Raw genomic sequence first — 16,458 nt, 5'->3', positions numbered from 1 at the left:
ATTTCTGCTGTACCCAAGACAGAATCCAATTCACTACAAAGGCATTGTTTAAAATGTCCCCTTTCCTTCCCTGCCCTGAGAAACAAATCAATCACTGAGTTCTAATGATTTTCACTCCTCAATATCGGGCTGCCACATCCTGGGCTTCCCCTGGGTTATGTGCTCATCATCTCTACTGGACTCCTTCCTTGCTGACCTGCCTCCAATCCACGTACCATGTCATTACTAAAGTCAGCTGACCCTGAAAGATCTAAAGCATATTCCATGTCTTTGTTGTGTAAACAGTGTGAAACTCAAGTCCTACGAAGGACCTAGGTGATTCTTCACATTTTGACTCCCATCCACCTCCCTGACTGCATCTCTGGAGCCTCCCTTTCCGACTCTCCCTCCTCCCATCCCCCCAACCCCAGCAAGTTCTCTTTCCTGAATTCCCAGTAGTTTCCCACAGCTCCACCTCCAGCTAAGTTCCCTTCCTTACCTTGCATATCTGGCAAACCCCTAGCTTTGAGGTCTTGGTTCAATAGCCCTCCAGGACTCCCCAGGTAGCCCCTGACACTCCTTTTCTCACCACCTTTTACTCATAACTTCCTATTTTCGCTATAATTGTCTTTTTGCACATTTGACCCTTCATTAGACTAAAATCTCAACCTGTCACTACTTGTTGAATGAATCAATGAATGGATGGAATACGGACTTGAGGAAGGCTGGACACTGGTGCATGGGTGACTGATGCAGTCATGAGGAAAAATAAGTCAGCCAGAAAGAACACAGAGGGCCACAAGCAAGACAAGAGGACCCAGGTTAAAACCCAGGGAAAGCAGAGGACAAGCCCTCAGAGAAAGAGCAATAAAAAACAAAACTTGGGAATAGTTAAGGGTACAGTATTCCAAAGGCCACAGCAGGTGGGCCCTCTGCACTTCTGCAGAGCCTGACACAGATAACCCAATTAACTACATGGGAGTTGTTTAAAATGCCTCCTTTCCTTCCCTGCCCACAGAGAGAGTACAATTCTACCACTGGTGGTTCTGGTGAGAACTGGTGGTTCTCACTCCTAAATATCCGGCTACCACATCCTGGTTTTTCCCTATTAAAATTTAAGAGAGAGGGAATGGTTTACACTGACCTAATACTTTACAATAGAAAACAATTATTTCTGCAACATTCTACGAGAACATTTGGGTAAAAGTCTTATGAAGTTATACAAATGGATGCTAGCTATACAATATAAAGTTTTGTTTTTAATTAGGATAAATTTTAGTCAAGTCATACTGTTGTTTCCAGTATCAGATACTGCTAACCCAGGGCTTCTTTTACCACATTGTCTGAAAAATCTGTTTTTCTTACATAGATTTCAGTTTCAATTCAAAGCCACTCATATAACACTAAGGTAGATGAATCCTTCAGTTTAGGTTTTCCGGACACAAAGATGTCAATTTAACCAGGAGATAACACATTTTTTGCAAGGTAGATATTGAGGCCTTGTACATAAAAGAGACTAAATGAATATGTTTGAAAATAATTACTACATTTCTAATATTCAAACCCAGAAGTTAGTTCATCTAGTATTATAGCTGTCAACTCCCACATCCCCCAACGCCAATGTCAAATATGGAGCCCATCCCAACATTGGTGATTGATTGTGGCAATTTCCCAGCTGAACCAATACAAGCCCTTGACATTGCAAGCAGCTATTACCAACTGGTCAGAGTTGGCCCATGTGAAATCTCATCATTCTCAAGTTAATTATGTTGAATTTTAGTTTTCACAGCCCCTTGCTCACATGTGCATGGTACACAGCAGAACAGCTGACTACTGTTAGAGGACAATGAGCAGAAACAAAGTGAAACATGACTTGCCTCTGCTGCTTTATGACGTCCTTCTTATTGTGAATCAAAGTTTTAAGCTATGAATTTCATACATGCATACAAGTGCTGCCACTTCAGATGAATTCAGAGACCTGAATTACAGCATACTGGTTCCAGACCTCTACTGGCCACTGACCACCTCTGGCTGGACTTCCTTTATCAAGCTGCCCTGTGAAACCTGGGGTTTAGTTATTCACTGTGTTTTTAGGAAGTAAATTTGGCATCAGTCTGTTGATTTCATGTTCCGGTTTCCCATATTTTATCTATGATAGGACAGAATCCAAACTCCTTCACGTGACACTGAGCTCATCACAGTAAAAGGACCACTTAATTCCCCTCCTCCTGCCCTTGCCTATTAGTCCATCACACCAAACCTTTCGGTGGATATAGCTGTATTTGCTTTCCATGGCTCCTGTAACAGATTTCCACAGACTGAGGGATTTAACACAAATTTATCTTGCAGTTCTGGGGAATGGAAGTTCAAACACGTCTTGAAGAGCCATCATTCAGGTGGGCCCAATGTAATCACAAAGGTTCTTTCATGTGAAAGAGGGAAGCAGAAGTCAGCATCAGAGTGATGCCCCCACAAGAGAGACTGGACTGGCCATTCTGAGCTTTGAAGACGGATGGGGCTACAAAACAAGGAATGTGGGTGGCCTCTAGAAGGTGGCAAAGGCAAAGAAACAGATTCTCCCTTAGGGCCTCTAGAAGGAACAAGGCCCTGCAGAGTCCCTGACTTTTGCCCACTAAGACCCATGTTGAACTCCCACACCACAGAAGTGCATTGGGCCCAGCTATATAATCCTGAATAACCTCCCCATGGCAAGACCATTAACTGATTCCAAAGTGGACACCTTTGGTAGGGGGCATTATTCTGCCTATCCCAGTGGTGTTCCTTCTTCCTGGAGTGTCTACTTCTCTGCTTAGAAGACTTCTAACTCTTCCAGCATTCCTTAACGAAATATCACTTCCCATGGAAATGTCACTCCAAGCATGAGGTCCTCTCCTCCTCCAATCTATGGGGTTCATTCCCCCGCCTCCTCAGTCCCATGTGCGTACCTCTCTGGAGCACTCATCCTGTACTGTGTTTTATTTGTCCTCAAGCATCTCTCTCTGACTCGACTGTGAGTTACTCTTACTCATTTTTGTGGCCTTAGGAGCCTAACTATAAAAGTCTGTGGACAAAAAATTAACGTGATATTTTAATGAGTAAAAACCTCAGGTGGAAGCAGAGGCAAGACCAATAAATTCACAGGATTTCTGTTTGGAGCATAACTTATAAACTACTTCTGATAGCTCTTAAGTGGTTACACCAAGACCCAATCAAGCAAACCCTTTGTAACCATCTTTTAACCATGCCAGGGAGGTATTCTGCCAAACTTAAAATTAACCACTGGCATTTTCAGGCCATTCCTAACCATAATGTGATATGCCATAGATTGAAAACATTGTCAAAGTTTTAAGTGTCTTCCTGGCCTCGGCTAGAAAAGACAAGTCACACCCCAAGTGCTGGGTTAGATGTCAACTCAGGGGAGTGACAGTATCAGCAATTCTAAATTCCAAAAACTAAATCAACACTTCTTTAACAAATCTGACTAGGCTGGGTTGAGATTAAAAGCAACTTGGCTACAATATTTATTTGTATTCCAGTATCTAAAAGTTCTTGCATTAAAAAGTAGAATAAAAAGTCCAAATTAAGCACAATTTAAAATGCCTTGAGTATTCAAATTGCAAGCCAAATAGGAGCTGGATAAATTAAGGTCACAGGGATTGGGGGTAGATCTATTTTTAAAGGGAGTAATTTGCTGTAAATGTCTAATGTCACCAACATCATCATACAGTATAGAAATCTAAACACATGGAAATAAACCTAAAAATCATGTGCCTAGCAAGGGAGCTGCAAGAACCCAACAGTTAACTACAAAAGAGAAGAAATGATCACCTTTTTTTGGTAACATGTCTACAAAGTCTATTTTTTTCTTCAGGAGCAGTAATAAAACCCCTTTTCAACCTAACTCTGGTTGTTGTTTGAGTTTTAGGTTAGGGAAATTTGGACTTTTTGAAGCCAAGGGCAGTATGTAAATAAGCCTTTGATTAAATTTCATCGTGTCTCTTAACACTGAGAAAATACTTAGGATTTGTACTTAGGATTTCTGGATCGAGAAGGGGGCCTATTGATCTGTATTAAACCTCACATTCACAAAAAGTAAACTGAGGACTTGCTGCTTCTTCCAGGTCAGGAAGAACCCAAGGCTAAGGAGAGACTCTAGCTACTTCTACAGGGGAATGTCACCTGAGGATACGAGACCTACTGTACTGGATAAGGTGTACATCCAGGCAGTACTTCATGAAAGATTTTAAACTTGATGCATTTTTATAGAAAAGAGAAGCACAGTTATTCAATATTTGTGTTGGGGTTTTCAAACTTCTTTTTCTATAAATGTATTTAGAAATAAATTTAGGAGCAGTGAACATCACCAACCAGACTATTTGGCTAAAATGGGGGACTGCAGGTTCTAATTCATAAAAATGGTAATCATGTTGTTGCTACTGCTGTTGTTGTCTGGACGTTTCAAGCCTTTCCTATTATTAAACCTCGGTTATGTAGCATCACAGGACAGAGTGAAGTCTATACTGGGGAAAATCACCCCAGAGAGGATCCAGAATTAGAGCTGGAGTCGTCTCAGGCTCGCAAGCAAGCACCAACCTTAAAGCCTACCCACAACTCAATGAAAAGTCAATGCATTTCTAAAGTCTATTAAGGTCTATTAAGATTGTAAACTAGAAGTTTTGTAATAAGCTTAATGAATAAAACAACTAAACCCACTAAGTGCTACTTATAGAAAGAGGCTTGAGAATTTAGCTTTAGTTAGCAGAACTCGTTCCCGCTAGAACAGGATTGTTTATCTTGCCCCTATTAGATACAATAATCCTAATAGTGTTAATGGTACTAAATGCTTCAGGAAGAAACAACTGTAGAAACCACAGTGGGACCTGCAAATTGCACTTTCTGTGTAAGTAAAATGTCAGAAGAACTACACTCTTATAACTTATGGTCTCATGAAAAGACATTTTTTTCCGTCTTGTATTTCATCCTGAAGGATTTTACTATGTTCAGCATAGTAGCAACTGAAAAAAAATGTGTTTCATCTAGAAACAAAAGTGAGAAAACTACAAAAAACACTGAGCTTCTGCAATGCTCGGTTTCCAAGATTTTAACATTAAATCGAAGATAACGCAAAATAAAGATTACCACAGTAACCAAACTTTTCTGCTAAGTATCCTTAAAAATAATGACAGTTCGATCGTATCTTAACTGTCTTCTACAACGTGAGCAGATAATACACCTACAAACCTTTTTTTGCTAGCTTGCTTTATAAATTTTGCAAGGTAAGTTTTGTTGTTTTTTTTTTCAGGGATGGAGAAGACAGATTAATGATCAAGCTTAAAATAAATCGGTTCTGCAATCACTCTGTATTTTAATCCGATGAAGCACGTTTCCCCATTCCACGCCATGAAGCCATTCGATGTCAACTTGTTATGGAGTCAAATGCGACAAACTCCGAGAGCTTCAGTCGCGAGGCGGCGGCTCACAGCACCCACAGCCGCCCGCACTCCTGCGGCATCAGGACACGGCGCCCTCCCGACGCGGAACCCGCATTCACGTTCTCCGGAGCCCTGGCCAGCTTACCCTCCTCCCTGTCCGAGGAAACTGAGGCACAGTGACGCGAGGGATCCGGAGCCCAGCGAAAGCCCCCACAGCTGCTCGGCGTCCCCTTCCCCCAGGACATCCAGGAGGCTTGCCGGCAGCTGGCAGTGGATTCCGCGCTCCTCGCCCTCGGAAGATTACGGTTCGAACCCGGGATGCGGCGGTCCCCAAACGGCCAACCCCCGCCCCGCACGGATCTCGAAGCATCCTGCGACCCCCTGGAGCCCGCTGCCGGGACCATGCGGCGCCTCGCAGCGCAGCCTCCGCCGCAGTCTCAGTCAGCCCAAACACCCGAAAGTTCCGCGGCCCCGGCGCCGACCCGGTGCGGGGCTGGCCCCCACCTGTGCCCCTCCGCCCCATCCCTCCGGGTGCCCCCAGCTAACCTGACACCGCCGCGCCACTCAGGTGGCCGCCGTGCACCCCTCGCCATGGCCAGCCCGACAGCGGCCGCTGCGCCGCACTCTGCGCCGGACGCCCGGTAGCGCCTACTGCGGTCGAGCCGCCTCCGCCGGCGCCTCACAGCGTTGCGGGCTGCGCCGCCGGCTGCCGGGAGCGCGGAGCTTCCCACCTACAGGAGCCTGGGCCGGCCGGGGCCGAGCATGCCCAGTGCGGCTCTCCGGGCGGCGCGGAGGCGCGGGTGTAGCCTCCGGGTTTTCGCGACAGCCGCGGGCGGGGGCAGCGGTGCGGGCGGTGCGGGCGGTGCAGGGCGAGCCAGTCGGAACAGCGGACCGGCCCAGTGGAGGAGCCAGCGTAGGCTGTCGTTACCGGGGAGCCCAGCGCTCAGTCCGCTCAGCCTCTGGGCCGGGCCTCGGCGGCCCCCTCAGCCCGGCACCCGCAAGCCCAGGGCCTCCGCGGCAGCGCGCAACTCTCACTCCGCTCTCTCTCCCGCCGGGGCGACGCGACTGACCCTCGTCGTGGGGCGGGGCGCTCCCGGGGCTTCCACCGCAACTTTTGTGGGCGTCTTATCGCACTCGTGTTCAAGGACACCCAGGAAAAGGCTTCTTAAGGTCCCATCCTGGGGCACTAAATGGGAACCAATCAATCCACCCCCAAGCCTACGCTGTCTTCTTGCAATCAAATGCGATCACGAGCAAACCACCTTGCATCCAAAAGCTTCTCAGGCCTTCCCGGGCGACTGCGTTGTCAGCCTTAAACGTCTCTTAAAGCAAAGTCCACAGATGAAAGAGTCTGGAAGAAAACTCAACGGGACATTCCCTGGTGACTTATGAGTGGTGGGGTTCCAGGAATTTTTTTTTTCATTTTCTTTAAAAATATTATTTGTAATTTCGACGTTTTTTCTGATGAACCATAAGTTGATTTTTTAATTAAAAAGTAGAGTACTCTAAAATTATTAAGTACCTACAGAAGTTTTGCTGCACGATCCTGCAATGTAAGTGGCTTCCTCCCCTCTTTACCTCCCGTCTTTTTTTTTTTTTTTTTTTTTAATTTTAAAATAGAGACTCGATTTTTGGGGCGGGACCAGGCTCCTCCCCCAGGCTTTTTAGTGCCCGCCCCCTTGGCCACGCCCCACTCCGGTCCTTTTACTCCCGTTCCGCCCTCTTCCCGGTGGGTTGCTGCGAAGACCCGGAAAGGTGGACTTTGCACATTGATGCTCCTGGCGACTCCGGCAGCCAGACTGGGCATGTTCCGCCGCCGGGTCAGGGATTGCTGTGCCAAGAGAGGAGCTTTAGCAACTCTCAGTCTCTCTGCTCCTCTCTGTTCCTGGCAAACTGACAAAGTAATGCCTCTGACCCCACGCCCCCAGGTCGGACCTGCAGAAGTGGGTCAGGACCCGACTGAGCATGCTCCGGGCAGTGCCAGGCTGCCGCACGCGGCTGCATCTGGTTGCCCAAGGTTGATGTAGCCGCGGTCTCTCGTCACGACATTGAAGCTCGGGAAACGGATGGAAGCAGGGCTCTAGAGAGGCACGATTGCATCGACACGTGGGCAGGTCGCCCAGCCAAGGGCCATGTTGGTGGGTGGGTGCGTGGGATCTGTCTTACGAGTGAGTCAAAGCCTGATTTTTTTCCCCCAAAAAGATTGAAATGAGATATCATATTTTAACAGTTTTATGGCATCTCGAATAGCAACACATTTTAGCTCAAGGGATTTTTCAGCTGTTCTTTCGAGAAACGTAAATCTTCTTTGTTTTTAAGTATTTAATAAACATTCTTTACAATTGCACCAGAGCACAAACTTTCCACCTGCTTTATTGATTGTTACATTTGTGTCCCCACTATGAAAATATTCCGCAGTATTATGTCACGTTTTCTTCTCCAGCATTTCTGCATTCACTCTATTTCCTCCCCTCCCCCGTCTCTTTTAAATTCTCAGAACCTGCAAAATGCACTCTTGCTATCTTAGAAACCACTTGAGGTCGGTGTGGGGAACTTGCTTTTAATTCTCATTTAGAGAAGACAGCACTGAAATGGAGAAAAGTCACAGGGAAAATACTTTAACAGTTTCGAGATTAGTAAAGAACCCAAAGAGAGCTTTTCATTGAGAGCAGGAAGGCGAATGGAATTCACCTTCTGTCTTAAGGAGGGAGAGGATGAGCAGGACAGCTGCCCAGTGAGGCTTGGTATGATAGTGGGAGTCACCCTTCATTTGAACCTCTCTGCCTTTCCTAGCTCCAGTTGAGCTTCAGCGTGGTCAGAGACACTATCTCTATGGAAGGTCACTGGAAGAATACATTTACTTAGCTGCTTCCACCATGGAATCCTAGCTTGTGCTGGAGTGTCCCCTTCATCCTCCTCCTGTGCTTTGAGAATCCATTGTTGCTGGTATGCCGTGAGCACTGCCCTTGAACTTGCCCAGGTGCCCCTTGACATTCACACCACGAATAGCCTAGCCTTACAAAGGTGGACAAGATGTCTTTTCAACAGTCTTTACTGCCACTTCTATCCATCTGAAGCTTTCTGTTGCTGAGTCTGTCATGACATTAATCTTTCTTGGTTCTCCTACCTCTCTCTCTGACTGTTTCTTCTCATCCTCCTCCTCCAGGTTTTCATCCTTTGCACCACCGCATTGTAGGTGTTCTGTGGTCTCTTCTCCCTGAGGGCTGTCATCCTCTCTGATGATTGCCGCTGTCAAAGGGGTGTTAGCTGGTATGTTCTCACATGGCCATGCTAGGTGTTCATTTCTGGAATCCTTTCTGGTTGATCAGGTAGGTGTTCAGATTGGTCAGCATCTTCCCTTTATCCATACTGTGTGTGTGTGTGTGTGTGTATTTATTATTTGTGAGATGGAGTCTGACTCTGTTGCTCAGGCTGGAGTGCAGTGACACGATCTTGACTCACTGAAACCTCCACCTCCCAGGTTCGTTCAAGCACTTCTCCTGCCTCAGCCTCCCAAGTAGCTGGGACTACAGGCGCCCACCACCATGCCTGGCTAATTGTTTTGTATTTTTAGTAGAGACAGGGTTTCACCATGTTGGCCAGGCTGGTCTAGAACTCCTGACCTCAGATGATCTGCACATTTCAGCCTCCCAAAGTGCTGGGATTACAGGCCTGTTTGTTAATATTTTGGATGTCATCTTTATCCTAAATCACATCTTCCTCTCCACATCTCCCCGAGTTCAGATTTTCATATGTGATCTACCAAATATCTTAACTGGTATGATCCTCAGGAAACTGAACGCAGTGTCACCCAAACAGAACTCATGACCTGCAATTACTCTTCTGCTTGTATTTCCTAGCTTGGTTAGCAGGTACCCCTTTCTTCTCAGTCACTTACATTACGAATCTTGGCGTTACCCTCGATTCATCCATCTGCCTTTCCCCCATCATCCAGCTGGTCGCCTGGCATTATCTATCCTGTCCTTATTAATCTCTGAACACCTCCCTTCCTTGCCTCATTGCCTGTCTTGCTCACTTCAGTCCCTATCATCTTCCTGATCAACCACAGACCAACAGACTCCTAGATGGATCCTCTCTCTGTCTCCTCCAGTCCATCCTCCATAGCTCTTCAGATTTTTTTTTAAGCAAATTATATTACAATATGTCTGCTAAAGATCCTGAAGTGAATTCATAATGCCTTCAGGATAAGGTCCAAACTTGAAGCATGAACTGGCTGCTGCCTTCCTTTCCAGATTAGTCTCCAGCCTGTGTCTCCTAATATCCCATATCCTCACCAGTCCAAATTACCTGCCATGTGAATTCACACCTCCATATGCCTGTTAGATCTTTTGTCTCTCTTTCTGCTTTGTTCACCTGACAAGCTGTTAAGCCTTGGAGATCCAGTTCAGGCAGGGTGTCCTCTGATCTTCCCAAGGTGAACTCCTCTTGAGTAGTTCACCTGTTTTCATTTGACACCTAACCTTGATTGATTTTCTTTCATCTCCTCCGCTACACTGTAGGCAACCTGATTGCAAGGGCTGTGTCTCAGCAATCTTTGTATCTTCGTTCTTAGTCTTCAATAGAATTTTACTATGGACTGATATAATGTTTAAAGTTTATTAATTTAAAAAAATTGTTGCTGAGAATTATAAACAGATTGCAAAGCAAAAATGCCAGAATGAAGTCACATCATATTTGCTGAATGGTTATGCTCCTAACCCTAAGTTAGGAGACTAAGAAAAGTGAGCTGTCAAATTTGACCTCCTTAAGCCCAATGAATTTTCTTCAGCTTCAGAAATGAGGAAGTATTTTGTGAGCCAGTCTGATGTCCTTGTTTTATTGGTCTGTAACTGCATGAAGCTTGGCACTGTAGTACTAATTAACCCGCAAATTCCATTGTTCTTTATCACTGTATTTATTTCTTTCCACAATGTAGTAATAACCTTCTAATTATGTGGTTACTCCTTAGAACAGATTTAGTTTATTTTTTTCTGTTGAAAGCATGGCACCCCAGGAGGGCAGACTAGCCTTTTGGGAATGAGCATAATTTTTACAGTTCTATCAGCTCATAGTGTCTGCTGGGGGCACCTGGTACTAACTATGGGTGGGCGAACTGATCACCAGCTTCAGGATCACCTGGGGGATGAAGTTCCCATTCCAGACCTCTGGATAGAGTAGTCCAGGAGGCAGTGATTTTTAACAAGTCCTCTTGGTGACTCTATACACTCTTTGTGAGAAACAGTTCTAAGTCATATGGATAAAAGGAAGAATAATAACTCTTGGTCAAAAACTTCAAGTAGCCCCTGTATTGGGTTTTCTTTGGCAGAGAGATCTATGTGGGTGGGAGAGGTATCTGCCCATTAATAAAAGCGTTATTTATATCTGTGCTTATTACATAGCTTTGGCTTATATTAGAGGGTTTGGAGAACATAGAAGAGTAACCTGGTAAAGTAGTTGCTTGTGTTTCCACTTGTTGAACCACATAGAGATTTTACTTTGTAATCGATGCAAGGCCCAGTTGTACTCTCCAGTTTCTCCTAAATTCTAACCCCTCCAACAGAGAGTGAGTGGAGCATTGGAAGTTTTGACCTCACAGTCTTCCTGGAAGAGGACACTAAAAGGTGGATGATCCTACCTACATTAGGCTTTCCCTTAGTCCTGGGAGTTTGAAACAGCACAATTAGAAGGAGGGTTAGGGGAAGAATGAAAGAAAGCCAGTACTTCTCTCTAGTCTTGTGATTTGCTGGTTAAGGAGAGCAAGGCCTCTTGAAAAGGCTGAGTCAATACTGTATTAGGAAGATGTTCCCCTTCCTCATTCTGGGTTTGGACTCAGCATTGACGTTGGTCTCTTGGAGGGGTGTGCATGTGTGTGGGTTAAGTGGTTATCCAGCTGGAAGGATCAGGAGATCAAATTGCATGCTTGCAACTCACAGCGGGCAGAAGACCCAGCGTGAAGGCTCACATCCTTCCTGGACCTCACTCTGAGACCACACCAAAGCCCTCGCCTCCTGAACAGTTTGCCAGCTTGGGACACTAATGACCATCACAGCTGAGCCTCCCACCCCACTAGGGTTTCACTTTAGTCAGTAACGCAGATGTGGGGCCATGGATTATTGGCAGGAGAAAGGATGCATCTGGAACTTTGCCTCCTGTGTGTAGGGGTGGCATTTCTTGAAAGGTGGGTGGATATTTGCAGAGGAAGGTTAGAAAAGGAATGTCTTGGTGAGAGAAGTATGAAACAGAGCCCTGGAGGCTCCGAGTAGGGGGATGACTGAGCTCTAGAGGGGACACCTTTGTAAAGAATCTGACTTCACAGTTACTTTGCTTTTGGATTCTGGAAAAGTCATGACTTGTATTTAGCTTGGAGTTTGTTCTTCTAGTTCATAATTTCCTCAGGAAGGAAGGAAAGCCAGACATCCACTTTCCCACTATACAATGGAGGATGTTGGAGTTGGGTGACCCAAGTAAACAAACAAGAAAGGAAACAAACATCAGCAGTCAACATATGGGAAAAGAAACATACAAAGATGCCAACATATTCTCCAGGAATGCGGCCCACCAGGTGAATCCTTCGTCCCCAGACTTGACAGGGAGGCTGTGCCACTCACCTCCAAATGCTGCTTAGAAGAGGGGGGCTCTCAAGCTCAGGGGAGGCTCTGACAGCACCATTGTGATCTTAGTAGGAATAACTGTGACTTTGCTATTGCATGATGAGAAATCCAAATGAAGCTCATGAAGTTGATTGCAATTTTCTAGGCTGGTAAATTTCATGGCTCTCTTTTTTGAGTAGTTGTTTACTAGAATTAAGAGAGAAGAAACAGAATTCTGTTTGTTTGTTTATTTATTTTGAGATAGGGTCTCGCTCTGTTGCTCATGCTGGAGTACAGTGGTGCAATCATGGCTCACTGCAGCCTCCAACTTCTGGACTCAGGCAATCCTCCCACCTGGGCCACCTAAGTAGCTGGAACTACAGGTGCACACTGTCATGCCCAGCTAATTTTCCAATTTTTTGTAGAGATGGGTGTCTTGCTATGTTCCCCAGGCTGGTCTCCAACTCCTGCCTCAAGTGATCCTCCCACCTTGGCTTCCCGAAATACTGCTGGGATTACAGGCATGGGCTACTACACCCAGCCTTGTCTTTTTATCTTTTGGATAGTCGTGACACAAAAAATCCTGGTGTGGGCACAGTGGCTCTTTTGAAGGCAGAGGCTGAGGAGAAGCCCCAAGGTATGAGCAAGGCCAGGAGGGATGAGGCTGAGGTGAATGGTAGAGGTGTACAAAGGCCTTTGTAGTGGTGTCTGGGGGACTTACAGAGACAAGAATGGGGAGAATAAGATGCTGGCTTGGCGGTAGGTGGAGCAAGCTGGCTTTCATTTGGTAAGAGCTGAAGGACCCTGGAAGGCTAAGCAGGCTAGCTTTATATGGGTATCTGGTTTCTCTTCTTGGGACCTCCCCACTGCTAAGTGAGGCTTTGCTAGAGCATGGAGCCAGCTATCCAAAGCCTAGATCCGCTGTGAGAGGCTCCACAGTGGGGAGCCCAAAGACCCAGGCCATGTGCAAGTGGATTGTCACAATGGGAAAGTGTGTTGACACTAAAGTCTACTTTAGATGATGTCACAATTTTGACTTGATCCAACCCCAGAAATGAAGTTTCCTAACAAATTGAACCTTTTTTTCCTCCCATCATAAGAGGCCAAATGCTGTCACCTTCAGTATGATGCTGACTCTGTCTTCCCAAAGTAATAAATACCATTTCTATCCTTCATTCCAGGAATGATTGGCTGGTTTGTTTTGTTCTCCATTATGGAGAAATATGCTGATCAGTAATTTTTCTTTATTTATGGATTATGTGGAGCATATGTCATAACTGCAATTATCCAGCTGAGGAAGTAGGTTTCTTTATTTGGACCTAATTTCTTAAGAAATTATGTTTCTTTTATGATATTCAGGCATTTATAAGCTTTGCAGCTTTTCTTTAGGAGTCTTTTTGGTCTAATCTAGTAAAGTTTCTGGCACACAAGAGATGCCAATACATCTTGTTGAATTATCTGCTGGAAGTTGGTGGTAGAACCTCATGCTGGAGAATCCTGGAGGAAGGCATTTTAAAATACAGATAACCATCAGTCCACTTGGTTTGTGTGAAATATCATTCAGACTTTGGCCTCAAGTCTATTTGGTATTGATTCTGCTTTTCTCTCTAGTGACATGTTTCAGATCTGTTACCAGCATGTTTCTCCCTGACTTCAGTCATCCAGCAAAAAGACAAAATTGATTAATCCACGATGAATATATGGCCGAATGTACAGATGACCTTGAAGCAATGGCTGTTTTTTCAGCATCATGGTTTATGGGCTCTCTCGTCATAGGAGGGCATTTCTTCTGCTAATTCCAATGAGTCTTCCTTGCTGCTAAATCCAGTGAGCCCTCCTTGCTACTTGTTCCAGCGAGCCTTCCTCACTGCTAATTCCAATGAGCCTTCCTTGCTGCTTTAATAGGAATTTTAAAAGCATGTGGAAATTAACCATCCCTAAAATTTGAAGAATGTTGTCATTGTGTTTATGAATGAAATGGGACAGTTTCCTAAAATGAATAGAAATTACAACTTGCTGCTCAGAAGTATGGAGCGTAGGGTAAGAAGGGCAGTTAAGAATTGCAAATAAGCATAATGATGTGGGTTAGCAATGATGGGGAGAGAGAGAAAGTGGAGGATAAAAGGACCCTGCAGATCTCTGTCAATGTGATTGATCTCAGTGATGTATACTGCTGTGTGTGTATGTGCTTTTGGCCTGTAGTACTAATTACTGAAAATGGACTAAGATTAAAAAGGGAATTGCCAGATGCCTTCAGGAGTCTTGGACTGTTACATTAATATTACATTTAATTATATTGAAAGTCAACTGTAGCTTATTGCCCATAAGAGACAAGGTAGGTAATGAGTTTACTCCGAGCAAAACTGCTGGTTATTGCTTAGCCAGTAACCAGCCTGTGATTCACCCAGCACCAGGCCCCCGTTCTGAGGGCACCAGAAAAGTGGGAGAATCAAAGACAGCTCTAAAACAGTCAATGTTACAAAAGAGTACCAAAATAGTCATCACAGAACAATCATGCTCCTCCGCCCTGCCTTACACTCATTTTATGGCTTGGACTTGTTTGCGCGTTGACTGCCTACTAGTTTTGGTACTTGGAAGCTTCAAGTTCTAAAGGGCTTAATCTGGTTTTCTGTCTCTACTTCTTGTTTTTGCTCGCATTGACTCTCATGCTACTTATTTTTCTTGAATACATTATTTGCCCTCTTTCATAATATTATGGGAAGACTTATGGGAAAATGAGGAACCAAAACCATTACTAGAAGTATCCGAGAGACTTCTCAGATGTAAGCCAGGTTGTAGCCTCCAACAGCATTCCTGTCGGCCTGACTTCCAGGACAGTTTTCAAAGGCTACAGGCATAAATGGTTGATTATTTCCTATAAGACACTGGCTCAGGCATAGATTTGCTTTAAATAGCAGTTGTTGTCTAACCTAAGGCATTAGACATAAGATATGATACAAAGTCAGGAACACATAAGTTACATAATTCAAGGATCTCTGACTCTTCCACTCACCATGAATATACCATTTGTTTATCTGTGAGATCAACCTACAGAATGCATTTAACTGTTAAGAAATCAATATTGCCTGCTTCAAAGAGGCTGCTGTGTTACCAACTCCCTTTTAAGGTGTCCTTGCTTAACCTCCCCAGCTTCCCCTAAAGTGCTTCTGCCCCTGGCTCCATCAGGGTCTCACTTCCTCAAGGAGAAGGCCATGGTTGTGAGTATCTTTCTGCAAGCAGTACCTGGGGGCCTGGAAGCTGAGAAGCAGCCCAGGAGGATGGAGGCCTATTGAGTGCTCAAGGTCACCTTTGGTCAGGAGTGTCCTACCGTGCTTCATGCTCCAGCCACTTCCTGGCCCCTGTCCTTGATCACCAGGGTTGAGGATGATGGAAGAATGTGGTAGTCATTCACCACTGCCCTTAACTACCCAATGGCCTCCCAGCCCCTCTTGATGGCAGAAGAGGTTGAAGCCTGGGGTTGGGGCTGAAAGGACTCTTCCACTCTCCTCTTCTTGTCCCTGCTTCCCTGAGCATGGGCTGCGGGCTTGCTAATTTCTTGCCAGTTTCTTCAGGCACTGTTACACCTGCCCCAGTTTTATTCAAGATACCTTGGGTGCTATGGATGACCCCTGGGGATTTCCTCAGAATCCCCTAAAATCTAGTCCACCTCTCAGAATTGCAGCTCTGTCTGGGGTGACAGTTAGAGCAAGAAGTTGCTTGAGAGAGGCCTGGGGGTGGGACCCTGGAATGACAGGAAACAGAATTTAAGAAGCAGGTAGGTAAGTCTTCATCTTATGCTCTTGTCAACCAAGTGTAACTTTTTAATGGAATCAATATATTTAATATAAACAAATGCATATTGATTGTTTTGGGGAGAGAATATTTTTTCATTTGTTGCATATTAACTCTCAGACTGTATCATTCTAGACTTTAAGATGACTACACATCACCACTGTGTCTCTGAAGTGGTAAATTGGGAAATATTGTATGAGCTTCAGTACGATTTGCTCTTAATGTCACCATGAGAAATTAGCCATATGATTCATGCATTTTAGAATGGATTAGATTCAATATTTCGGACCAGTGAAATGAGTATTGTGAATAAGTGGGGAAATCTAGTCCATTGCATACATTTTAATTCATTTAAAATAAATATGCCAGATTTGTCTAACAGTTTAGGAACATTGCATAATTTATTGTGACAGTTCATTTATGAAAGAACTAGAGTGCCTTTTTTTTAAGCCGTAAAATAAATTGGACAGTGACTCTTATCCCATGATTTATTTATGGTGGAAGATTAATAAAAACATTAAGCGTGAGGAATGTATTTTCAGTGACAGAATTACAGAAAAAAAAATACCAGCAACAATAAAAATAAAATGAATTTTACATTTTTAATCAGTCTGAAAAATTTTGCTGCACAACAAAATAAGTGATATTATTCTTATCACTCACAT

At 44.7% G+C, this 16,458-nt stretch overlaps 1 protein-coding gene across 4 annotated transcripts in view; it reads right to left on the bottom strand.

The window, feature by feature from the left end:
- Positions 1 to 12,808, bottom strand: part of MFAP3L (microfibril associated protein 3 like) — a 47,733-nt gene extending 34,925 nt beyond the window's left edge. Inside the window, exons 1-2 of one of the 4 annotated variants that reach the window (XM_009207859.3) lie at positions 12,723 to 12,808; positions 12,020 to 12,208 (exon numbers count right to left, since the gene is read on the bottom strand). Coding sequence is in view for 1 of the 4 variants with exons in the window: in XM_009207857.3 (XP_009206121.1) it covers positions 5,958 to 6,004 (47 nt within the window). In the remaining 3 variants the exon portion in view is untranslated. Of the gene's footprint in view, positions 1 to 5,957; positions 6,115 to 12,019; positions 12,209 to 12,722 lie in introns of those variants that run through there. The other 3 variants (XM_031664172.1, XM_009207862.3, XM_009207857.3) reach the window with 3 other exon arrangements.
- Positions 12,809 to 16,458: the final 3,650 nt, after the last annotated feature.

The sequence above is a fragment of the Papio anubis genome, chromosome 3 (genome assembly GCF_008728515.1).
Source record: "Papio anubis isolate 15944 chromosome 3, Panubis1.0, whole genome shotgun sequence".
Lineage (NCBI taxonomy): Eukaryota > Metazoa > Chordata > Mammalia > Primates > Cercopithecidae > Papio > Papio anubis.
Note: the sequence above shows the minus strand (reverse complement) of the source record. Positions and strands in the feature narration are given on the sequence as shown.